The sequence below is a fragment of the Leptosomus discolor genome, chromosome 19, assembly GCF_034619465.1.
Source record: "Leptosomus discolor isolate bLepDis1 chromosome 19, bLepDis1.hap2, whole genome shotgun sequence".
NCBI classification, from domain to species: domain Eukaryota; kingdom Metazoa; phylum Chordata; class Aves; order Leptosomiformes; family Leptosomidae; genus Leptosomus; species Leptosomus discolor.
Window position 1 is genome coordinate 4165934 of NC_141409.1, and position 26398 is coordinate 4192331.

Sequence of the window (26398 nt, forward strand, 5' to 3'; positions counted from 1 at the left end):
TGGGTCTGTGGTGATAGAGCTGACCTGGTGTAACCTTGTGTGTGGACATCCCTGATCTCTCTTCCTCCCAATACAGGAATAAAGGAACTGCGAGTGGAGACAGCGATGATTTTGGGAGAAGGGCAAATAAATGATGGTGTTTTGATCAGCAACCTGGAAAGCAGGAGCTGAAATGTGGGATTTTTTTGCTTAGGTTCATTGCAGCACAGCAGTCTCCAATCAGGGTATCCAGTCCCTGCCGTGTGCCACCCAGCATTTTCCTATGGCAAAGGTCTTTGTTGTTCTGCAGCTTTTGTGTTGCCCAAGAGGATTTAATCAGGTTCAGCAGTGTTTAATAGGTTATTTGAATAAGTTATTTAAACATGTGCTACCACTGCCTGGCTTACTTGGTGCTTGGCACGTGCTGAATGGGGTTGTGGGCAGTGCAGAGCGGTGGCAGGTCTGTTTGCACCAGCTAGGAGGAGCTGTCAGCTTTGGATTGTAGATCCATCAGGTCTCAGATTGACCCTTGGGGCATTGCCTTAATATGCCAATTTGCTGGCTGCTTGCTGGTGACACACACGCCTAGGTACGTGGGAATCCACTATCCCTCTTGCCGCATGAAGTACAGATTTAGGTTGTGTTGCAGAAGCCGGAGGAGAGTGGGAGGTTGTGGGCAGCTGTACTGTCTGCTTAGAGAAAAGAGGGGGGCAGGATTTTAAGGATTATTCTGTGTTTGAATTTGCAGTCTGTAAAGCTCCTGAAACCTAAGATTTGCCACACGTTGAACAGAGGCAGACATTCGCCTGTTCGCAAGGCTGTGTGTAAACCAAATTTCACTTAATTGTGTGTTGGTTATTTTGGGATTCCAGAACCAGGATCTCATCACTGATGCAAACTGTGGTCAAGCAACCCTGGTAGAAACCACGCTGGCTTCCCTTCCTTGGGGCTACTGGGTCTTTTTTCCGCAGGGGCTGTCATAGTTTTCCCAGTAGCTCCCCACTGGTGGTGGAAGCCTTGCTGGCAAGGAAGTGCTGCAGAGTATTTACATGCTCCTTCCCCTACCAAACCAGCTCCTGCTCCCTTTGATCAGCCCCGTTTGAAGTCAGCAGTGTGTGGGATTTGGCTGTGAGGCTGGCAGGCTGTGAGGCTCCCCTGGTGCTGCCCCAGCCACAGGGAGCACCAAGCTGAAAGTAGGCAGGGTCCCCAGAGAGCCTGCCGGGACGGGCTGGGAGAAGGATGTCTGAGCAGGCAGGGCTTTGCTGACCGTTTCGTCATGATGGGTTGGGGCTGGCTGCAGCAGAGCTGCCTCTGGTGTTGCAGCAGCAAGAAGCTCCAGCAACATGAGAAACTCGTCTCAGGGCAGTCAGGCACAAGGGCTCTGCCTCCCCGCATGCCCTGGGAACATGGGCCATGGCCAGAGCTGCAGAAAGGAAGATGAAAGGTAGTAGGAAAGCATTTCTGGTCTCTGCAGCACATAATAAGCAGCAGTACGCTGCTTTCAAATCAATGGTCTCGAAACATATCTTTAAATGAATTAATAATTAGACACAGCTGCCATCTTGTTAGCATAATGAAGCAGTAGCCTGACAGCTCTCTGTGTCTGAGAGACAAAAGTTGAGTATTAATACTGGCCTTTCTCTCGTGTTGGACAAGTCAGAAAAGGCTTGGTTGTGAGAAGTACTTTGTGCCTTGCTGGAGTACACTCTGTTCTCTTTGGCTTTATTGGGAGCTCAGAGCATTAATCTCCCTGCGTGACAGAAGCCTTTTAGCTTCTGCATTTGTTACAGATGACAGCGTTCAGGCACCTGTCTCTGTAAAGAGGTGGCCGTGCTGTCACTGCTTGAGGATGCTGGCGAGGTGCTTGGTGCTGCATGAAAGGGAGGAGAGAGCCCCTAGGTGCTTAAAGCCAACTGTGCAGAAAGTCAACATATAAAGGTTGTCCTTTGGCATCCAGCTGTGACCTGGGCGCTCCTGCTGAGCAGTGGCATCAGGCTCCAGGGTGGATGATGAAACAGAATCACATGGAAGAAGCTAGAGGGATACTGTTGGGGATTTAGGTTAGACCGCTAGCAAAAAAAAACCCTCAACCCAACACCCCCCCCCAACACCCCCCCCCCAAATCATGAAAGGAAAAGGAGGCACCAGCTGTGAATAGGCATGGTGGTGCTTGCATCTTGATACAAGTGCCAGGTCAGGGGGTGGAAGCAGCTTGGAGCTGAGCAGAGGTTAGGCAGAGGGAGCTGTGGCAGCTGGAGTGTTGGAAAGAGCACTCCAGGGGCTGGACAGTTCATATGGTCTTTAGGTGTCTGAGGTACAGATCTCTGGGTCTCTACTGTGACCCCAAAAGTATCCCTTAGACTTCCCGTGCCTCAGTTTCCCACTGCACAGCACCTTGCCTGTGGGAGTCTTGTGCTGTCGAGTTTAAGGGACATGAGGTGTTCGATGCTGGTGCCCGGGGCACTCCTAGAGCAAGGCTTCAGCTCGATGTGGGCACTGTTCAGGGGGGCCTGTGAAGAGCCCTGTGGGTGTTTCTAACCAGTGGGTTCCTCAGCTCCTGAGCAGTCAGGCAGCCCTCCTGTAAGCCCTTGCTGTATTTCGATGTAATTCTGGCACATCGTAATAAGCATTTTGTCTCCTTCTTCCCTGTCGGTTTAGACCTGTGGTTAGGATCAAGTAGCACTGACAGCTAGCCACGCGTTACACCAGTGAAGTGTTTTAGCTGGAACATGAAAATTGATTTGACCTCTTGGCTCATCTGCTTAATGAGCGAGCCTGGAGCTGGGCCATGGCCCAAGCCCCAGTGGCTCTGCAGGCAGAGGGCTGCTGCCTCTGCTCAGCACAGCTAGAGGTGCCTGCGGGACTCTGGGGATTTTCCTGGAGGGGAGGAGTTGGATTTTCCTGGCAGCAAGCAGGTTTGATTCATTAAAGCATCTCACCATGGCAGAGCCAGTGCCATAAACCGTGATTGGGTTCAAGCACACTTGGGAGCTCTGGGAAAGATGCTGCACGTCTGTGAAGGCTCTGCTTTCTCGGGAGAGGTTTTCTGTTGACTCTTGCCTGGTGTTTTGCCCTCTAGTTTGTCCTGGATCCCTGTGTGCGAGGCAGAGCAAACAGAGCGAGTCCCTGCCCTGCCCCGAGCATAAGGTAGTCTAGCAAATGCTCAGAGGAGGGTGGTTAATTAGTTGTATTTCAGCACATTTCGTTTTTAAGGGCTTTGATCGTGGCATGGAATTGTGGATCTGTCGCCAAGTTTGGGCTTCAAATGAATAAATAAATGATAAACGATCATTTGGCAGCAATGAACCTGCTGCACTCTCTTTGCATGTTTATGTGGTTTCCCTTCTCCCATCTGTTCCCTTCCTCCAGCTCTTCCTTGTGGGTTGGCTCTCCAGCCCCCCTTGCCTGGCTGACAGCAGTCCCCAGCCTTGCTGAATGGGGTGTGCCTGCTCCAACCGGAGACGTGAGGGCTGCCGCCTCAGTCAACAAACTGAGAATTGAAGAACAGCCTCTAAATATAAAAACATGGGTTTTGCTCTGGTAGTCCCAGGAGAGCAGGCTGGGGCTGTACCAGGAGGCACTTTCCCCACACGCTGGGCAAGGAGCATGTGGACGGGTGTCCTTGTTTCCTCCGAACCCATCTGTAGAGATGTGGTGCAGGAGAACAGGGAAAGGAAAATAGCTAAAAGCAGAAAGAGAGGAATGGAAAGCCGAAACAGTGAACAAAGCAGTGGTGCTGCTGGGGTGGGATGACAGGTATTGCAAAAGGTGTTAAAAAACCATAACGAGAGATGGGGCTGCCCAGAGTTTTCCCTGTCTTTCTGCTCTCATTTTCCCAGCCTGTTTTCCCTTCAGATTCACTTGTCTGTCATGTGCTGGTTTTGCCATTAGCAGGGGTGGTTTGTGGCGAGATTGGTTAGTCCCTGTTCCTCTTGGGTGAGTCACTGATCAACTGACATTGATATTTCTGAAGATGTTTGCTATTTGGAGAAATGCTTGTCATGAGTTTGGTCCAGAGCATGTTCCTTGAGCAAGAATTGGTGCAGATATGCACCATATTAAAAATATCTCTGAAGGTATTTACTTGCATCAGTGCTATAAATGTTATCACCTGTAAGAAATGCTATGGCATCGGTCACCCACATCACCCGTTGGTTTTGCTTGTTTATTGGGTAACTTTTACTTATGCAGAGACATCTCGAGGTGGCATCAAGCACATGCATGGCTGAAGTATAGCACATTTAAAGCACTTCTTTCTGTGAATCCTTCTGCAAGTAAAATTACACTTGCAAATATGATTGGGAACAGTGACAAAAAACCACCACAGATAATAAGTGAAGGCACCAATATCGGTTAGAATTAATGCATTTTTTTTGCAAGTTAGTGTTTGAGAGTGCTTCTCTGTGGTCTCTGCCTGCCTCTGTGGTTGGACAGGTAGATGAGGTCTGTGTTCATGTTAGTCTTTACCCTCTGCAGGAGGGAGGAGGAGAATGTCTTTAGGTCTTGTCTTTTCTTTTTGCTTCCTTTTCCCCCTTCCTTACACCTGACATCAGATTCTCAAATTGCTGCATTCTTCACTCACAAGAGAAAAATTCGCATTTTTCTCAGCACTTGGCTTCAGTCAATGGCCATGTGGCATTTTACTTTTCAGCAGTTCCTTAAAGAGCTCCCTTGTGGTTGATGAATGCAGAAACTTTGTCGTAAACCAAACCACTCTTCCCTCCCCTCAATCTAGACTGCTGCTTACTCAGTGAGCCTCAGAAGGGTTTTGATGACAGAAGCCCAAAGTGCTGAGTAAGCAGATGTGGAATTGCAGTCACTCTGAAGATGCCTCGTTTTCTTGCAGACTTCTTGTCTTCTCCTGCTCTGTGTGTATGCAGAGATTCTGGGCAGGGTGCCACGCTCTGCCTGAATTGCAGCACAGATTAACGGAAGGCTGTGGTTCCCTCCCGCTGTTGTGTGTCTCAATTCAGATGTAAATACCACACTGATGCTCAGCATATGGGAAGTCAGAGTTGAGGTGGGGAGGGAGGAGGCTGGGGTAGAAAGCCTGCCCAGAGGTAGGTCACTTCCAAGCTGTTTTGGCCCTGCAGCAGGGTCAGCCCGCAGCTGTGGAATTAAATGAATCTTTGCGCTGAAGCTGATTGTGGACGGTGAGACAATCAGGTTGGTTCATCAGTTCTTTCGCTGGCATTTCAACTGGTGGACACAACAGAACTAACCAGTACATCAGGGCTGGACAGCCCTATGGAGATCTGAGGGGAATCTCCTCAGCCCTCTGCCTTGCAGTTTCTATATTGTATTTTGTTTCTGAGGCAAATTAATATTTGTTTTTCTCTCTCCCTTTTTCTTTGTTTTCAGACAAATGATGCTGCAGGGAATACCTGGAACTGGCTTTACTTCATCCCTCTCATCATCATTGGCTCTTTCTTCATGCTCAACTTGGTGCTGGGCGTCTTATCAGGGTAAGACACTAATGACTGGTTTGTCTCCGCCTGGATACGAAAAGGGAAGACGTGTTGGTTTTGGCACTGTGGGAGGATGTAACTGAACAAGAGAAGATGGAGTGGTACATCGCACAGTACATTGTTCCCCTTCACACCTTTCCTACCCTGTCCTTTCCTTGCAGTGGGATATTTCTATAAGACTATAGAGGCATAGGATGGGGGATAGGCGGGTGAAAAATCATTAATTGAGATGATTCTGAATCCAGACACAAAAGTTAAGTGAGCCCCATGTTCCCTGTAATTATCCTGACTTGGGCCTGGGCAGCCAACACTTGCTCCGCTCCTGTGTCATCTTGGAAGCCCATCGGGAATCCACTGAGCCCAGTAGAAATACTTCCGTGCTGGAGCTGGACATCAAGGTGTTCACAATGCACGTGGTGTAACTGTGCAGCATGGAGAAAGGGGAAGCTCAAACAAAAGGCAATTAAAACATCTCAGGGTTTTGTTTTGGTATTTTTTTTGGGGGGGTGGTGTTGGTGGTGGTGTGGTTTTTAGGTGGGTGGTTTGGTTTTTGGGTTGGTTTTTTTTTTAATCTCTAGCTTTTTAAGCCAATGTCTGGATTTTGGGGACACACTGGTCTCTTGACGCTCAAACCCCAGGGGTCAGCCAAGGATTGGATATTTTTGCACATGAGCTTTGGGTTTGGGCCATTGTGGAGATCAAGCTGTCAAGTTTGAAGCCTAGCTGGAATGTCCCCAGTATCTGTGGAAATTTGGTCTGGAATTAACAACCTGACTCACCTTTAATAGTTGGCAAGTTTTTAGACTCTGGCATCTCCTTTTGCACAGTTTTGTCTTAACCAAGCCAGGTGATCTAGATCATATAGAGCTATAAAGATCTAGATTTATTTCTGGCTCTTGGCAGCATGGGAAGAGAGAAAAGAGTTAATGCTGCTGAGTGGTAAAAGCCTTTTAATGTTGCATCTTTGCTCTTTAAGTTACTAGAGAAAGAAAAATATTTTCCAAAGAACAGATTCATGCTCAACGTTATGATTTTGTTAAGGATCCTCGTCCTCAAATCATGTGCTGGGGGTGGGAGCAGGGGGGCAGCAGGGCACTTTTGTTTGAGGACTGGGAGAAATGCTGCTACAAGAGAAGGTCATGGGGAAGGCTACGTCGTGCACTTTGCTGTTCCTTCAAGAATCATGGTCATGATCAATAACTAATCAAAGCCATTTGTCAGACATCCTGTTGTATCAGAGGCTTTGTAAAGGAGAGCTTCGTGACCATGCTTGTCTGAAGTATGATTTAAAGCGAGCACCAGAGCCAGGGCTGAGTGTGGTTCATTAGGTAGTTCATCTTCCTCGTTACACAGTGGGGTCAGCCAATGTTGGCTGAAATGATACTTGAAACAAAACTCAAAAGCCTGCAGGCTTCTTTCCTTTGAGCTGGCTTCAGATGTGCTTGGTGACCAAAAGATGGAGACCTCTGTCTGGCTCTCCTGAAAGCCTCTTGTTGCTTGGAGCAAAATATGAATATTATATAAATGTGTATCTTTCATTAAAAATGCAGTTCTGTGTATCGTGTTTGCCTTTGTTAGGGGTAACGATTATAATATCTTCTTTACAGAGGGAAGCTTTTAAATTCTGTTTTGCATAGTGGTTTGACATCCTTGTCTGAATAATTCCTGGGGAGAGACTGAAGAGAATAAACGTCATAGCACAAGTGCTGACCACACTGCTCAGCAGGCTGCTGGTGGGCTTGCAGCTATTGAGCAGTGAAGGAAAGTGGGTATGTCTGGACGGACTGGTGATGAGAAAGCACCAGAAAGATGGAAAGACCTTTTGAAGGCAGAGACTGTTGTCATTGTATTCTCTAGCCTAAAGCCCCTGACAGCACTGTAGAAAAAAAAGAAATTTCTGCTGAAGGTTATTCTTTGCTTGGACTTCTGCATGGAGAAAGGGTCATTGGCATATGCCTGTTGACTTCCATAGGGTACAGTTTCACTCAGGGACATTATGGCATCCATGTCCCAGTGACAGTGTCAGCTGGCAGCTCCTGCAGCGGAGACTCTTGGCAATATTCCACATTCCTGTTTCAATAAACCAAAGCTGATTTAGGGTTGGGTTCTACAAATAGTCCATGAAGAGGGTTAGCTTGGCAATCACTCACCTACTGATGATTTTCATGACCTATGCACCTCATATACATCATCAGCATCAGGGAGTTAAGCTTCAGCGTGCCACTGTCTGTACCTTGGAAAGCCACAGAAAAAACTTTTCCTGACTATTTTTCATTGCTGTTAGTTTTGAGCTATTTCCTCTGACATATTTGTGGTCCTCAGTGGGCAATAAGGAAGCTACAAATTTCTGAAGTAGGTATGCAGGCGCTATCCCAGATTATGGCTATGTAAATAATCTGAAATGACAACAAATTATTGAGCTTCCTACTGACACGAGATTATACAGAGTTTTGCCATACTTTTTAATGGAATTTTCTGCCTTTCTGTAGTTATTTGTGAACCCATGTCAGCACTGGGCAGATACCTAATATGAGTGGGCTTAGCCCCTGGGTTTATCTGTTTGAGCAGTGTAGATGGATTGACCCGGTTAGGAGCAAAATGCTGAAGCGTTTGCATTGCAAATGCTACAGAAGAGGTGATACTTGTTTTAAAATAAAGAGCAAACAACCTTTCCCCTCTGCTGATTCCTCTGGAATTATAATAAAAGCAAAGGCAGGGAAGTGACAGGGAGCTGTGGAAATCTGTGAGTGTTGGTGAAAACTTGATATAAAAATAACCCACGATCTTGTGCAACAGCTGATATGACAAAAACCTCTGAGTACCTGGCTAAAGATGTAATTATAAGTATGTTGACTCTCTAATTCAGATTAAACAAGACTCTGCCTGCTGTACAGTGTGTCCTCATCACGTGTGCTGATCAAAGCACTGCCGGTGCTCTTGTAATCTGTTGATGTTTAAATACCCTCCCCCGATGGCACACTCTGCCTTCTGTTCCTTTCTCCACCCTAATGCAAGCGCTGGGGGCCAGGCCCCCAGCAGAGCTCGGCTCTGCTTGTGCCACCAAATACCCAGATTTCCCCAATGATCCTAGGACATGGGGTGTGGAGTTATTGCAAACATCTTATTTCTGATGGTGCAATAGGGATGTTGGGCTCTCCTATGTCTTTGCAAGAGATACATGTTGCAGAGGATGCTGTGCTGTACCTGCTCACAGTGCCAAAGGTGGGTCTCTGACTGGGGAAGTTGGTAGCAGCTCGCCCTTGCCAAGGTGGCGCATCAAAAGCAAAGACAGAGGGTGCTGTTCTCTAGCTGTGAATACGGTAGGATTTAGAGTTTTCCTGGAGTACTGCAGTGGTCACAGTACACAAGTGAACCGCAATCGAAACAGCTCCTAAAATCTGGGAACTACCTTTGCTTGTTCACAGAAGGTACAGGGCTCTCCAGCAGGAACTGTTGGCCACGGAGCAGTGGTAATGCGGGTTTGTGTCCCTTGTTGGGGATTTTCCTTTCTGCTCCTCACTATGTATTCCCCCTGCTTTCTGTTTTCCCTCTCTGGTGCTTGATGCCTCTGTGAGCTGATAAAACTCAGCAGCCCTGCGGAAACCAATAGAGCAGAAAACCACAGATTATTTTCTTCTGGAGGAGCTTTTATTGAGTGCCATAGCTGATGCGAGGGAAGATCAGGACTGTATAGGGTCAGGAGAGCAGAAGTGAGAGAAGAGATTTCTTTCCCCATTGGTAGGTTTAAGACATTCGGTAGATTCATTTGCTTCTGCATGTGAACCCTAGAGGTCTGGCCACTTGATGAAGGAGGGCAGATGCAGGCTGAATTTTGCCCATCCATGTCCTGGAAAGCATGTTGCAGTGACTGCCCTCGCCTGGTACCTCCCCAGTCACAGGCACAAAGAAAGGGGAAAGGAAAAAAAGGAGATTGGACACCTGGTGGAAGTTCTGCTGAGTCATCCATCCACCCAAAGGATGAACCAGGTTTTGTTCATACTAGAGAGCTGCCCTTGACTTTATTTCTCTGTTTTAACCATGAGAAGCCATTCTAGCTGTGCTAACCTTGTTCCAGAAAACTGGGGCACCTTGGTTCCCGGAAACTGGGATAGCATTTTGCAAGGTTTCCAGTGCAGAGTGGAGCAACAGCAATAGGGAAAATGTTTAGGCATTTGTATCCATAATATATTTCTCTTGAAACATCTTTTTGCATTGATTGTGGTGGGTGGTTATTCTTAACGTACTAGATTATTTGTAAACTCTTTGTGACTTGGGTAGCAATAAAGGCATCCATCACAGGGAACACAACCTTTCCATAGAATGAGAGATTGGCTGCCTCTGGTGGCACCATGTTCTGGCTCCAAGTCATGCTAAGAAGGGTTGACCCCAGGTGCCTTTCAGGTTTCCCTAAACACAGGGTTGTTTGCTGCTTGAGGTGTCATGGGATTTGGCTTCAGTTCTGACCAGAAAATGCCCTATGATGATCCTGATAAATTTTTTATTGAACTCTGCACATGGTTCTGCAGTTTACAGTGAGGAGGGAAAAAATATCCACTATTGAATTGAGAAGTCCTGACCAATGCTCGCTCTTTTTCTGACTTTGTACTGTTTTCTTGCTAGCAGCCCTCTGCCATCCTGCTCTGGCAGCTGTTGCCCCCAAGGGATGGGCACCCCTCTCCCTATACACCTTAGCTTCCTGGTGTTCCCTCCCTTAGCAGTGATTTCCAATGCTGTTTTTCTCATCCTACTGCTGTTCCCCTCCCAGCCCTCAGCCTCCTCTCAGCCCAGCTAGTATCTTTCTTACGTGGGCTGATGAGATTATGGAGTTTTCTACTGCTTGGATGTTGAGTTGGGTATTAATTTTGCCTGGTAATGAGCTGGATCATTCTGTACAATACATTTGTGACTGTTTTGATGCTTTGGATTACACAATGCAAAGAGGATAAACGTTATCATGGGATGCTGTGAGGAAGATGATTTAACTTATTTCAAGGCTAAGTGCTTTTTGGCACCGTTTCACACAGCGGTGGGGAGTGGGGAGGGTGGCGAGACAGCAGGAGCGCTGGCCAGAGAGGGCAGTGCACTGTGAATGATGCATTTGAATACTGAGAGTCTGTGTCTCTTGAGTGTGAAAAATGTTGCTTGTCACGTCCTCAAATATTTATGGTGAAGCCTGAGGTATTTCCAGACCAGCCAGTAAAGAGTAATGATCTTTCCTGAGGTTTACTCCTCTGGCCGCAGTAACCGAGCGCAGAGAGGCACTGCAGTGGCCAGTTGGCGTCTTCCCTGATTGAGTGTTACCACGACATGGTCCAGACCTGCTTGGTCCTGAGATGTGCAGCACCTGCCTCTCATAGGAGACCACCTGGTGTAAGGGCTGTGGGGAGACATCTTGAATGGATGCAGCATCCTTGTGACAGCAGGAGCCTGGCGAGGGGTACAGCTACAGACCGTGCTGGCACTTTGCAGGCAAACAAGGGTCAGGGTAAGCGGCGCTTCAGTTCTTCGCTGCTGCACCCTGTTTTGAGCAGTCTGCAGCGTGGGGTGATGCTCTCTGGGCAGGGTCCCATTAAACACTCTCCCTGTTGTGTGCTCCAGTCTCCCTAGGGGATATCTGTTTCTGTTTCTGACTGTGGTGCCTTGGGTCACTGAGGCTTTTGTGCTGTTAGAGCAGCTCCCGGGGAGGAAGCACAGCCCCCTGCAGACCTCATTGAACCGGCTGTCTCAGTGACTTGCTCTGCTGAGTTTCGTGACATGTTTTCCCATCCTGAGGATTTTTGCCAGATTGAAATCATAAAACTTCAGCCTGCAAGACATGCAGAGGCTGGAGAAGAATCAGACTGATTAATTTGTCATAATGGCAAAGCGTTCTTCTGTCCTCCTTCTCCCTCATTACAGAGACAATCATTCATTTTCCCTGCAAATTTGTTCCAAGTTCACTGTTACCTGCTGTGATCTGACTTTGGCTGGTGTTAATTATTTGCAGCAGAAGAGCTGCATTATGAAAAGATAGGAGATTCTGCTTGCTTTCTCATTGCTTTTAGTCTTTCCCCAGGCTGTGCTTAAAAAGGAGGGGAAGGACAAGGCAAAAAAATATATTTTCTTTCCTGTTGTTCCATGCTCATCACCATTTTTAACAAAGCCATCATTGCAAACAAGAAATGTGGGAGAAGCACATGTGTTTCTTGCAGAAGGGGTCAGGGAGCAATGACTTTCATGTGAGCCTTGTCTCACCAAGCTAAATGTCCTATCAAATGTGGATCCTTTGCTCTTTTTGTGTTTTTGGTTAGTACAGGAGAGATGGACTACCTTTATTTGCCCTTCTCTTAAGCCACAATGGAAAATAAATCCTGTAATATAGAAATGATACATAGGAGACCTAAATTTGAATTTCCTGGGGCCTCTGCTTTGACTCTGGGGTGGAGACTTGGTGAACAGAGACAGAGGTTCATCCAGCAATTACGGTAGGCTGATACTATGAGATAAATGGTGCTTTTTAATTCCCTTTTCTCGCTTTGTTGTTGCCTCCTTTGAGCCAGGTTTGCCCAGCTGTGGCACTTGTAGCATTTCAAACCAGATTAGGTGGAATCAAAGTGAAATTGGCACAAGCTGAACATAAAGACAAAAAGGAGGAGGATGCATTGAAGGCTTCACCTCTGTGCTGTTCCTCTTGTCTTTCTAGAAATATAAGATGTATCCCATATCTGGCTTGCATTTGAAGCATCTTCCTGCTATGTTCAGTGACAAAAGTGACTGTGAAGCCTGGCTTGGTGCTGAGAGATCAATCTCTCAGTGATACTTTCATCTTTTATCAGCTGGTTGAGGAGAGCTCTATTTTACGCCCCTTTAGAGCAATGAGGAGGAAGCAGAAGCAGCTCTGCCTCTGCAGGATTGATTGAGCCAGTCCTTAGTCCTAGGCAGTGGATATTGGGATGGGTTAAGCTGCTCAGCCAGCTTGGTCTGTATGTTTGGGTTCAATCTGGGAGAGATGGACATACCTCATCAGATAATGCTCAGTGTGATCTTGAGCTCCAGGTGAGAAAGAAATGTATCACACTGTGTGTCTTTGGAATATCATTGAGGTGATGGGACAACCTGGGGTGGATGATGAGCCACAGAGCTTTGTCATGTTCAGCACTAAGAAATCTCAGTCCTCCTCTGGGCTTTCCTTGTTTAATAGCGAGGTTCAAAGCTCTGACTTCTCAGCAAACCACCTTTATGGACAGGAAAACAGTATCTTAGAGGTACCAAATGTCACCAGTGTAAAGAAATTCTTACTGTTGTTTTTTTGGTTTCATCTAATTCCAGCACTTCCCCGTGTGATCTCTCTGTGCCCCTGGGATGTGCTTTCTTTCACTTCCCTCAGATTTTCTTCGTGTCCAAACAAGGTGCATTTCCATGCTTTTTATTTATTAGAAAGATGGACTTTCTAATCAATATACCTTGCCTATGTTCAGTGGTGACTTGGGCATGATTTTTAGAGGTATTTAAAACCAGTGATTTAACAGTACTCCACATGCATTTCTAGTCACGTTTTCAAACCAGTAATTCAGAGGCATCAAATTATTTTTACTTTTGCCTGCAGGTTTCTCTGCACTTGAGAACTTTGTCTGTGAATGAGAATAACCATACCTTGGCTCGTGCTGCAGCCTTCCTGGGGCTTCCTGTGGTAAAGATGTCTGATGCTGTGGAAAAGAAACTGATGTCCTTGCTGATCTCCTCTCATTTTGTTTACAGCCCTTCTGGGTGCAAGGTGCTGGTTATGGACACAGCTGATCCAAGTCCTCTTGGGATTTTGTCTATTTACTCCTGGATTTATTGAATATTTTTCTTTCCTAAGCCAAATTTGATTCTACCCTCCACCTATGTTTCTAACTTGCCAGCATCCACCCAGGTTAGTGCACTGAAAGGAATGATGTGCTCTCTCCTCTCCCTGTCCCTTCTCCTTGCCTCCTGTGTGCTGCTGTGAATAACAGCTCCTGCTGTGGCTGCCTGTCCTCCTCTCCTAGAGGAGCTTTTGTGAGAAGCACCAAAGGTTGGTGCCTTTGAGGTGGCTGGCCTGCAGGGCATTGTCCCTGCAGGATTGCTGTTGTCCTGCTGTTGTCCTGCTGCTGTCTCCCTGGCAGCCCCTTCCAGGCTCTCGGAGCAGTGTTGTGGGCTGAGGTGGGCCCTTTAATCTCTAAGAGAGTTCAGAGGGTCACTGGTTCTGCTGTTGAGGGCGGTTCCCTAGTGACAGTGCACCCTGCTGAAGCAAAATGCTTCAGGAATCGAGGGAAGATGGTGTCCGCTGTCCCTGCTCAGATCCTGAGCTTTGCTGTTGTGCTTCAGATACCCCCCTTCTTATCTGGTGTCCTGCCTGCCTCCCTCTGCACTGCCCTGTCACCGCAGCTCCCACAGGAGGGGTGAGGATGCTCAGCAGGTCCCCAGGCTCTGCCTGCATCCAGGACACCGAGCAGCTGCTTTTCCCTTTCCACTCCCCACTCTCCGTCTTGCTCCCGCTCCCTCTCCATGGGGTCTCTCTCTCTTTCTGCTAGGACTCCCTCACTGCCTCTGTCTCTCAAAGAACAGGTTTGTGGAAGGTAAAATAAATGTTTAGCACAGACAAGGCTTTGTGTCCTTAGTTGTATAAACAGTCACAGTCATAAAGGTGTTGGGCTTTTTTGCTGCATCCAGCAGAGGCTTCCCCTTATAAAGGATTTACTGTTCTCCAGGAAGACAAAAGACAGAGATATGAATCTGCGGAACAAATTCTTTCCCTGGAGCAAGAATCTGCTGTTCTATAAACATGGGGATGCTGACGTGGTTAGTGAATGAAATGTTAGCGGATCAGACCCTGGTGAGGTAAGCTGCGAGGGGCTTTGCAGGACTGTGAGTATGAGGTCGCAGTCTCAATCACACAAGTATTGCAGGACCTGCAGAATAGCAGGAGCACAAGGAGGCTGGTTCAGCAGGAATCTGCCTGCCCCACGTTATTGTAACTGGCTTCACCCAAGCAGTCAGGATTTGGTTGGATTAGGACAAGGTGGCAAACCCCAGCATCAGAAACAGACCTGAGTGGGAAAGGAAAAATTACCTGAAGGCTCTTTCTGTATTTCCTTCTCACAGTTGATTAATCAGAATAAATGGTAGGAAATAGACTTCCACCCTTAAAATGAAATTAAGTGTTTCTGCTTGCATGTGGGTGCTCTCAGGATGCTGGGAGGCTTGGAGATGTGTGCAGTCCCTGTGCTGAGAAGTTACCCTGAGGCACTCTGGAGGATCTCATAAGTGATGTACAGCCCCTGAGCAAGTGGTTGCAGCCTGCCAAGAGCACAAGAGATTTGGTATTACTGAAGAACGCAAATGGTTTTGTGTTCATCTTACCTCTCTTATCATCCAGCTTCTTCATATGTCTGGGGTGCTACAAGGGCATGTTCTTATCTCTGCAGTCCCTTTGCAGCCTCTTATGGAAATTCCTACCTTAGCATTGCTCTTGCTGAACACTTACTGAAAGTTAGGTGGATAATTGGCACCAAGTTTCTTTTGAGGACCCTTCCTTGATGATTGTGAGAGGTGTGGACTGAAACAGAGAGGAATTTTTAATGCTTCGCCTCTTCTCATCCAGGCAGCCCCCGAGTAGTACAACACACATGATTTTGTACCACTGCTACTCTTCCATCACGTGTCTCAGTGCTCCTCTGACTTGTATGTCAGGCAGTCGGAGGAGCTGCTGTTTTCCATCTTCTACCTCCAGCCTGTCCCTCCCTGCTCCTGAGTGACGTGGGCTGCTTAACAGGCTGCTGACAAGCATCAAATCTGTTCTCAGGCACTGCTCCATGTTCCAGCAACAAAGCTTACAAATTAAGCCTCCTGTCTTGGCCAATTTTGTTTCTCCACCTGGAGAATTCATTTTGGCCTGTAACTCAGTGAAACATCTGCAGTCCTGGCTGGTTCCTTCACCAGCAGCTCACCCACTTGAATTATCTGGCTCCTCTCTGTTCTTGAGGGCTGCATTTCTCCAAGCAGGACTATGTCCCTAGAACTCAAGTGCCATCCAGGCTCAACTTTACTCATTCCTTTGATGTACTTGCACTGGAGATGGAGCCAATCCTAAAACTGATAGGTTTTTATTGTTTTAGACTTAAAATTCTAAATGTTCTTTACAGCTGCTTTCCAGGAGTCCCTGGTGGAGTCCTCCTGAGATCTGTGCTTCCTTCTGCTCACTCTGAACAGTGCTTTAGATTCAGTAGATGAAGGCTGTTCTCCTATTTTGAGATCTGAGATTTCATGAGATCATGTGTAGCTCAGTGGTATTACTCTGAATGAGGAGCTAATTACCTATGTTGTAATTAGGAATTGCTAATCATCAGCACTATTACTGGTAGCCATGACAGTGATGCTATATCATCTCTCTCTGCCTCTTCCCTGTGAGTGGGAAGTGTTTCTGTCTGCTTTCTAAGTGGAAGACCTGAATTGCAGAGGTTTAATGGTGTGATTAGTCTGCAGCAGGCCTGCTATCGCTGGCCCTGGGACTGTGCCATGAAGCCCAGGACCAGGAGGTGCACTAGGTGATGCTCCATCTCAGCTCTCTGCTGTCGTATTGGAAAGTTAATCAGATACTCAGGGGATGAAGATTGTAGTTTATTTTTCTTTCTTTTTTGATTGCTGTGACAGTATTTTTAACTTAAGACCAGCATGGATAAAGTACTATAAGAATTTCATTGGTTTATAGTCTTTTACTGACCCTGGTGGTTACTCATGAGTTGACCTTGTCTCTTTTGTGGCTGGGGGAGCTCTTGAATTTCCCTGAAGTGGCTATTCCAGTGCATATTTATACCAAGATTTATTTTACTCTTCCACCCACCAAGGTGATAAGCAACAATCATCCATTTTCCTGATGACTTTAAGCACCGACCACTCTTGAGAAGAAAAATATGACACATTGAGCTTGACTGGATGGCATGTGGTTTCCATGATGAATGCCTTTTCTTTGGTTTCTGTATGTTCCTGCTGTCTCTATAGAATCAGTTATTCACAACTGTCATGTTGTAACTAAAATGCGTTGTAGTCATCTACCCAGGCAGAGCTCGATTTCCTCCAAAGCAGTGTCTCGTGTTGCTGTGCTGCGTGTAGGAGTACTGACCTTTCAGCTTTCCTCCTCTTAATGCCTATCTGGACAGTGCTGGGAGATGAATATTTTGGAGGACTTCTAGGGCATGTGGTGGTTGGCGAGAGCCAAGGATAAGCACAAGTGAACATTATTACTCATTCCAGTAACGCTCCATTGGCCATAGTGTGGAGGACCAGCTATGAAGAAAGTCCTGGAGGTAAAGCTGGGCAGGAGGCAGCATATTTCCTGCTCAGGTTTCCTTTCTGGTGATTTGGCAGACTTTTGCAAGTCAGTGGCATAAATAGCAATTATGCTGATTAAAAGAGGAAACTTATTTACTGCTACCAAACATTCCCATTAGACTTTCTGTGTTTTCATTTAGAACTGGCAGGAAAACTTCAGTTGAAATATTTTTTGATTCAATATGGCATTTTGATAGAATTTCCCCCCCTTTTCTTTGAATATGTTCTGAAATTTTGTTGAAAAGCTCTCAGACAGAAATTCTGTGAGTTTTCCAGTTGCTGCAAATGGACAATATTTCAGTTCCTGAATGGGCATGAACGTAGTGGAAGAGACATGTGTGTGTTTATTAATACATTTCATAAAGAAAAACATATCCTTTTGACAAGTTCCAGCTTCATCAAACCTTGCTCCTGTCTCCTGGAGATAGGCAAGAGAGCAACTGATGCATTCCTTTGCCAGGAAGACCATACATGAAGACCCTCCAGTCTTCAACCTGGATGATGCTGCTACAGCTCTGTAGCACTCAGAAGACATTCAATGAGCAGAGACACAAGGTACTGTCTTCTCCTGGAAGTTACCTTCCCAGCTTCTACGGCAGTGCCAAACCTGCCAGCTCCAGGGAACAGGAGGGTGCAGGTGGCTTTAACCTCAGCAGCATTCCTCAGTGGTGTCTTGTGAAAAATGTGCACAGCTGTACAGAAACTTCTGAAAGTTTGCAACTTAGACAGTTTCTCCCTCATTTCCTTTCATGTTTAAAGTTGAGATTAATGGGACAAGTCCTAGGTAGCTTTTACTTTCCTTAGGCCAGATAGGAGCTGGCAGAGGATGAAAGGCTTCACCAGAAAGCTCTCCCTTGCCCGCTCCTGAGGTGCGAGGGAGCAGTGCCATGGCTCATCTGCTGTCCTTCCTGCCTGCTGCAGTCCTTCATGGAACTCCCCACTGGTTGCTGCCTCCTGCTGCCATCCGGCACAGCCCAGCTCTGGGCAATTTGTGGTGACACAAGCTTGTAATGCAGGAAGTGTGGCCCCTCCACGTCTGGCAATTTAAATGGATGTTGTCACCTTGTGCTGCCTGATCTCATTCCTCCTACTCCAGAGAGAGATCAAAACTGAGGGGAGGTCCGTGGCCTGAACCAGCAGGCACTGAACCAGAAATGAGAACATTAAAGAGGAAGAAAATTGGTGATCCAGCTGACACGTGCAGGATCCCGAATCACCTGGAAGACACATGCTGAATGCCAAGGAGGAGCTGTCGGTTCAGAGCGATGTTTCGTCCTCCTCTGTTTCAAGGATGGGGTCATGGGCTGTGCTGTCAAGTGGGGGACAGGAGAGAGGAGCCAGGAGACTGGGATGCGCTGCCAAAATCAAGATAATGGCTCAGCTGATGGCAGCTCTCACATCAGTGGCTGGTACCGGTGTGCGTCACCGTGCTGAGCCAAGTTGTCTCTGCAGTTCCTTCTCCGCAGGTCAGACAGTCCTGCCAAATGAAGCAAAAGTGTCAGCTTTGAAGGGTAAAGTGTAGACTGTGAATATAAACCTGCCTCTGGCACTTGCAGCTCCTTTTCCCCCCATTCATCCACCTTCCTCCCATCTTCTGCTCCTGGCTTTTGAGGAGCATCTGTGGGTAATGAACAGGTGATTAGGTAAGATTTTAGTTAAGGACAGTGGTTAACTACAGGTTTGCAACAATTAACAGTTAACTGAAGGTTTGAAGGACACAGCAGAGTTAAGATGTCAAGTGAGAGAATGGGTGAACTGCGGTGTACAAGAGGGACAAAAGCCCGATCCCACATTCAATCATATAGATTAAGCTATTGTGGGAGTCACTCCGGTGTGTGCTCAAAGCGAGGGGTTGCAGAGGCTGTTTCGGAGCTCCATAAATGGTACGTGTCCAGGTGGAGCATCAGAAACTTCCCAGAGGTGATACGAATTAGCTTGCGGAAAGCCCCAGGGTGGGTATCTTAGTATGGTGGCTGCACTGTTGTCTCAGCATCATTTCAGACTAGGCAGTAAGATGTACTTGTACGAGATTTTTGCGATGGTTGGGTGAACCTTACTTTCTGACCTCCCTGTGCAGTCCTGTTCTAATGACCTGGTATCAAGATACTGGCTTTGCATGTGATTTTAGCGAATAGCAGGCTCATTGTTACCTTCAACCCAGGGCATCTGGGCTGTTTCACCTTGACCCCAGAGTACCCATCCTCACTTGTGGCTCTCATTTGGCTTCTATTTGTCAAAGTCGTCTCTAAGCCTGGGAAAACTTGCAGAAAGGCTAACAGGAAGCAGTAGATCTCTTCCAGCACCAAAAGAGTGCTGGTGTTCCTGCGACATAATATTGTGCTTCTAGAGGAAATTCTGCTGTGGAGCGAGTGGTGTGGAGAGAGATGTAGGGCAGTTTTTAGTGGTGGGGATAATAATTTATATCGCATGACTGGACAGGCCTAGGTGGTTGTGCATCAGGATCTTGTTGTAATGGATATGGTGTGGCCCTAGAAGAAAAGTGTGTGCACATGGCGGTTTGCGGTCCTCTTTCAGGACAAGAGAGGCAGAGAAACAGCCAAGCTACAGTCAAAGCAGTAGTTTGTTGGACAGCAACACGTAGCGTGCTGTGGTTTCCACTCACTACTGCTGTCATCGACTTCACGAGCTTTGTGAACACAGTCTGAAAGACAAAAGAAGGGCCACGTATGTTCCCTGACCGCTTGTGACATGTACTTTTCTCATTCTTCTCTCTCTCTGTAGCGAATTTGCCAAAGAACGAGAGAGGGTGGAAAATCGTCGAGCTTTCCTGAAACTCCGTAGGCAGCAGCAAATTGAACGGGAACTAAATGGATACTTGGAATGGATCTTCAAAGCAGGTAAGGCGAGAGATCTCCTGATCTTGGTTCAGTATGTTTTGTGGCAAGTCGAGTCTGGTGATGACAGAGGACAAGGGCCCCAGAACTAGTCCTTGGTGTTGCTGGCTGTTGAGGTAACCCAAGACTAGAGAGGGCCCAGCAGCGCTTGGTGTTTTTGTTGGGCTTGTTTCTGAGCAATCATGCTAAAGTTATTGCAAAAGATTTCAGTTTGGTTGAACAAAAATAAAGGAGCTGGGCCAACTTTCTTTATTGCTGAGATCAAAGCAATTGTCTTAATACAGTATAATATAAAAAGTGATACAGTGCCCAAAGTCTCCACAGTGGGGAAACTGTTCCCTTATATGAGTCATTTATATTTTATTTACTTTCTACCACAGCTGTTTTATAAGCCTCTCTTGCTGTGATGGTAAAATACACTGGAGTGTCATTTTTATGAGCTACAGAGATCACTTGCATGAAACTCACCCCAGCACATATTAACATTGCTTTATAACTGTTATAACTGAACATTGCACTTTATTGCAAGCCATGAGGAACTTTACCAAGGACCCAAACGCACTAATTTAACAAAAATTACATGCTTTTCTTTTCCTTTTTATTGGACAGTAAAGTTTACCAATAACCTTTCTGTGTTACAAAGTAGCTGATACATATATTGACATAACCACAGTGCAATTCATGTACATAGCATCAAGAAAACTTCTGGGGCTAATGTGCTTCCTTGCTTGCTTTTCTGAGAAGCTGAAACATCTGAGTAATGTGAAAAAGCCTTTTAAAACAGTGATGGGAAGAAAAAGAAGCGGTTGTTTCTCAAATAGATTTTCACGTGCTTTTCTGGACAGGTCAGCTTCATCTTTGCCCTTTACAAATGGGGTAACTGAGGTCCAACATAGTATAGTGACATCAGCCGGTAGACTGGTGGCAGAACGGGCACTCTGTGGTGCTCTTAAACAGTGGGCTGGCACGCTACTAAAAGCCATGTCGTCATTTCTTGTTCTGAAATCCATACTAATGCTGGAGGCCTGATGTGCTGAAATGTGCTTGTGCAAGCAAGTAGTTGTGTAGTCACAGCAACTCGTTGCACCATTGCATGTGCATAAGCTGTGTAAAGGCAGGGGCCAGGGCAGCCCGGTGCTACTCGGTGTATAAGTGGCTCTTTGGATTTACAGCTTCTGGTTTATGTGGATGACCTGGGTGCCAGTATTTGGAAGAGCATTTTCACGTGGCTCCTGCTGCTTTGCTTCTGCTTTCTCCTCTGAAGCGCTCTGCCAGCCCCTGTGCCTGGGAGAGCGGGGCTCTGCCCTGCTGCAAGGCCCCTGGGAGCACTGGCGGGGTGGCTGTGGTGCCTCCCCAGAGGGCAGTGGTCTGGGCATGAGTTTTGGCAGCCTGGCCAGAGGAAAAAGGCTGAACCATTGACATGTAAAATAGGAAGAAGTAGTAGCAGTTTATATGGTGGCACGAACCCGTTATTTCCCATAGCGCTGCACAGAGTGACAGTTGAGTGCCAGTTGGATTGATGGACTTTTATTCACTGTGATTGTTCAACAGCAACTGTCCTCGATTAGGTAACCGCGGTTAAATCTCTGGTTCTGTAGGATTCAAAATAAGAATTGCTCACTTTCCTTTTCATTTATAATTTGTGTTCCCATTTGTTTACAGCTTCTGTGCTACCTCAAATTCAAATTAATGAATGGTTTATCCAGTGGCTGGAGCAGAGTGCACAGTGGTTCTCCCTTGGCTCTAGTGCCATCCTGCTCTTAAGGCTCTTGTGATTTCTTGGTCTCTAAATCCTGGGCTCCCCATCAGTAAAATAAAGATGAGAATTCCCTTGCAGGCATGTGGGTTGCTTCATTCATTTTGGTGGCTGTTCTGCCAAGAAGAGCTAAGCAGAGGTCATTAGCTGAACTTGTCTGAATGGTGGAGAAGTTATAAAACATACAACCAGTCTCTGCTCCGACTTTGCATCCCTGTGGGAATAGCTGGCTGGTCTATTTTTGTATTGCCAGTGCTGAATAAATGCCACATCAGTATATAGTAAAACTGCTATAAAATGCCCATAACGCAAGATCCACAGGGTTTTCTAGAACAGGAGAGTGTATGGGGAATAGCTGAATTGGGGAATGATAACAATATTCTATAGAGGCATTGTTGAAAATACAATAGGAATGTAAAAAAGCTTCCTAGTACAGCTGGATAATAACGATAATTAAGATCAACTTAGTAAATCTTTGAATACAACAGGTAGCGTGAAGGCTGACCAAAACGGAGAATCCAGTGTTTAGAATTCAGGCACTGAAATCCGGGACTGTGCCATCAATGGGGATTTCCCATCTCTCTTTTAGAGGCCAGGATTTCAGCTGTGAAATGATCATGAATTTCCAAACTGGATAATCAGTCTTCCTTGTCCAGGACTCTGTGTGGGATGATGACCAAAGCAAACGGCTTGGGTGGGGGGAGGAGAACAGCCAAGGAGAGGAAGGTCACAGACAGTCCAGGCTGTACAGAAATCTCTTGCAACAGCCCCAGGCAGTGTGATGTAATAGGCCGTTTGCGTAAAAGAAAGAGCAGAAGCTCTTGGTACTCTGCTCTAATGTAACTCTGGAAGATTTTGTTATTATTCATGCAAATATGTAATTGTTTTTAAATCCTTCTAGCATCCTTGACCTCATTGAATCTTGTAGGAAGGAGTTCCCCATGTTAACAGTTGGTTTGATTTTAAAAAAACAAAGCAACGCAGCAAACAGTATGTCCTGTGCTCGATTTTAAATAAGTTGCCTTTCTACACAGAGAGGAAGAGCTCAGGGGTGCGCTTCATATTTCTTTTTATTACTTTTCTTCCCCTAATCCCTCTCTACCTTGTTTCATCTTTATTTTTTCTGCTCTAAAGCATGCAGAACCAATCTGCTCAATCCCCTCTCTTCTCATGGAAGGCTCTCCAGGCTTCTGTATTTGTAGTATCCTCCCTGAGCATTTTGTTTGTTCGTTTTTTCTCATTTATTTTTGATGCAAGGTAGGAAGAGTGGAAAGCTGCATTGCAGTGATTCATGAAGTGGCATCTTCATACTTAATCTGATTGGTTTTGCTCTGTAATGTTTTACATATTCTGAGTAGTTGCTGGAGCTGGAAAGGAGGTTTCCATGTTCTTGGTAGCGCTCAAGTTTTTACCTCAAGAATTGTAACTGGTTTAGGACCAAGGAAAGTATTTGAGTGACTAATCTGTACACTTCCTCCCATTTGGCAACAATTATTTTAATTTAACATTGTGCTCATCATTTATTGACCACTCTTGAGTGTCTTTAATGTTTCTTGCAGCCTTCTCTATTTGCAATCTGAATGATGTTATATTATCTCTTGCTGTACCTATTGCATTAAAAATCTGGTTTCGATAAAATTTTGGGGTTGTTTTCTATCAAACCTTTCATACACTGAAGTTGTAGACTGTTTAGTCCTCCAGAAGAAAACAAGGGGTCTTTGTTTTCTACCTCTTAAATGCTGACTTAAGCGTGGTCCAGACCTGGTCTAATGACTTGTCTTACATTTGTGTTGTAAGAATGAAATGTCTTTAATAGCCTGGCTCTTTTGTAACTGGCTTTTACATTTTTCTTTTTTTTTCTGGTGGTACTTTTACATTTTTTTCCAGTCATAAAATAAGACTATAGAAAGGAAGAAAATACTAATAAAAAGTGCTTGTGAAGTTTTCAAGGAGGTACCTTGGCACAACTGAAAGATTTTGGTGCCAGCTCACAACTGATAAACCGCCAGAAGTGCAGCTCTGGCCGAAACTGAAGCAAACATAGCTCAGGCTGTTTTAAGGATGGATGGTTTAATACAGTCAACAGCAGATCTGCTTGAGGGATCTATACCGAGGTGTTTTAGACAGTGACAACCCTAATGTGCAAATGCTTGTGTGAGTTACACTTAATACAGGGAGCGTTAATTGACAAATGCCTTAACAAAGGGCTGGGGAATGAAAGAGAAAATTGTAACACAGATAATGTGCTGAAGTGCTGAGTTTAGACATGCGTGACTTGAAAGAAAAACCCACAGTCTGGCCAAGTTCCTTAGAGTTTGAATTTACTTCCTTCACTTAGGATTATGCAGAGGCCAGGTATGAAGTTTTAGCTTTACTTACTTCTCAGGTGCATGTTGAAGAATGGATACATAGGGTAGTCAGGAGGGTTTAAATATTTTCAGAGGAGATAACAGGTGATTTTGTGTAAAGTTCCCATATAATGAGGCCAAGACTAAGAACGGAAAATTGTAACTCAGTAGAGGATGTCAAGAAGAAATGTTGTGCCACCTTGAATGACTTAAATCTGTGTCTTCAAATCTGTAAGATTTTCAGTCTTCTAAAACTAGTGTGAGTTACAGGCCAGAAGCAATGATCAAATCCTATAATTTCTTGCATCTCACAGAATTTAGGCCAACAATTTGTATGGTAATTGCCTTGTCAAGCTCATAAACATTGACTCTCTATCATTTAGAAGTGAAATGTATGGATCAGAAACAGACCTGTAATCTTAGGATTAATCTTGAAGAATAAAGTCAACTGTCTGGTTTTTAGTAAATTCTTTAAAGGGACCCACACTTTCCACCGCTCGAAGTCAGCTGATCTAGGCGTAAAAAGCAATGCTTTGCACTGTATTGCTCCTCTAGGCATGAGACAACAGTTCTCTTCCCCAAATGCCTCTTCTTCAGTTCAATCGATATCAAACAAAGTCTTGCTGGTGACGAGCAAACCCTGTCCAGTTCCACCCACTGCCTTCTGGGACAGGCTCTGCTCTTTGTTTCATGCTTTCATTGGGCTCTGTGCAAAGGCAGGAGTAAGTCAATTTGAAATTATGCCTTTCAGAGGAATTAAAAAGTGGTGAAGCCAAGCAATGTAATCCATACAAATGATTTTGCCACCGCTGCTTTCTCCATTAAATTCCTCAAAACTGTAGCAACTGTTAGTCTGTCATGCTGCATTTCCAATGGAGAGCAAAGAACTAGAAGTTCTCTGCACAAAGCGCTTATAAGCCCACAAATATTCTTTTGAAGATGTTTCTCTTATCTTACAAGGACATACATAATTTTAAAAACACTTTGCTCAGAGACTGCAAGTCTTTCAGTTCAGAGCTAATCAAGTTGCATGTCTTTTGCATTTTAATTCTTTCCAAGTCCATCTCTTTCACACTGCACTGATTCTGAGAGCTTCTTTTCTCCTGGAGTAAGCAGGCTTTGGGAATGGGTTTAACCTCTCCCAGCTTGCTGTAACTTGAATGCCATTCCTTGACATGACAAATCTTTATGAACCTCAGGGTTTAGCTTTCTGTAAAAGAAACAGAGCAACCAGCCCCTTGATGCAGCTGGGAAAAGACACCTACATCAATGAAAGAGGGCAGCAACATGTGTGAGATGGCAAGGGAGGGATAATGGCCAGAAAGACAGATTAGAGCTCCCCATGAGAGTGTGATGACTTGTTCTAAGGGATGCATTTTTATTCACTTTTTCTATTTAACATGTCTGAAGCTTTAACAATTAAATTCAGTTGTTCTTCCTTTTTTCTAACTTCTGTTGAATATGAGTTATTTCTTATAATCCACTCTTCTGTTGAGGCTACAATGCCCTGTCTGACCATGCCAAAGAGAAAGAGAAGGGGCACCATGTTTCTCTGCCGCTTTGCCTGTACTGTTCATCTTGACAGTTCCTCATTAGGAGGTTTGCCTTTATTTCCAGGCCTGTAACATGCTGTGTATTGTTGGTGCTTAACGACCAGCAATTAATCTTACTGCTGAGACACCTCTCACTCTGATATCCTAGCGAAGCACCTGTGCCTTTGTTTGGAGGCTAGAAGTTGCTAATCTGATACTGTCTTTTGGTTGAGTATTTCTTCTAATGTAGAGGTGCTGTTGTTTGGAGGTTTTTCAGGCGCCCTAATTCTCTTGTTCCAGTCTCTGTGTTACAGTGATGACTAAAGGCAACACAACTTCTGATCCTCTGCTTCGGATGCTGTATGGTTAAAAAAAAAGTAAATCCTAACGATGAGGACTACCCTGCTGAGCTGTCTTTTTGGCAGGCTTTAATAACCATGTAAAGCCCCACTAGGGTAGATGTGGTTCTTTGGTTTCCCACAGGCTGCAAGACAGACAGGAGTGACTATCAAGGGAGAGAACTGGGGAGCAATGGTGGAGGAGAGTCTGGCTTGAGGGAATTGCATAGGCGGGTTTTGTTTAAGAGTGAACATGAGCCCTGGTGAGATGTATCTATGGATGGAGATAAGTTTGGGCACCAACTCAGGGACCTGAATTTGGGGCAAAGCCTCAGCTGGTTTGCAGAGCTGTCTTGAAAGAACATGTACTTTGTAGGTGAAAATATGTTGGTGTCAAATTGTCACACCTTACAAATTCTGAGGTCCCACTGGTGTTTATCAGTCTGGTTTCTGAAACCTCAGTATGGCTAAACCTCTCATTGGTCTGACTGTGGGGACAGAGGTGACACTGGAACGTCCAATGATATCGGTACACCATTGCAAAACATGATGATTATGTATCTACCCAGTTCACAGTCCCCAGAGGTGATATGGGCACTCAAGATTGTTCCCCCTCTGCTGCCCAAAGGACAGTGGAGAGTCATGACAAGTTGTTACAGGAACGTGCAAAACAAGAGGCCACTCGGAAACTGGGGAAAAGAAGAATTTCTTTTTTCTACTTGGAGATCTTTGAAAGGAACCAGTACGATGATTTTCCTCCTGCACTGATACAAATCAAGTGCAGAGCTGAG

At 45.6% G+C, this 26398-nt stretch overlaps 1 protein-coding gene across 1 annotated transcript in view; it reads left to right on the top strand.

The window, feature by feature from the left end:
• CACNA1B (calcium voltage-gated channel subunit alpha1 B) overlaps positions 1–26398 on the top strand; it is a 301213-nt gene that overhangs the window by 134223 nt on the left and 140592 nt on the right. Inside the window, exons 7-8 of the mRNA XM_086475891.1 lie at positions 5341–5444; positions 19521–19636. Of these exons, the coding sequence (XP_086332017.1) occupies positions 5341–5444; positions 19521–19636 (220 nt within the window). The remainder of the gene's footprint in view (positions 1–5340; positions 5445–19520; positions 19637–26398) is intronic.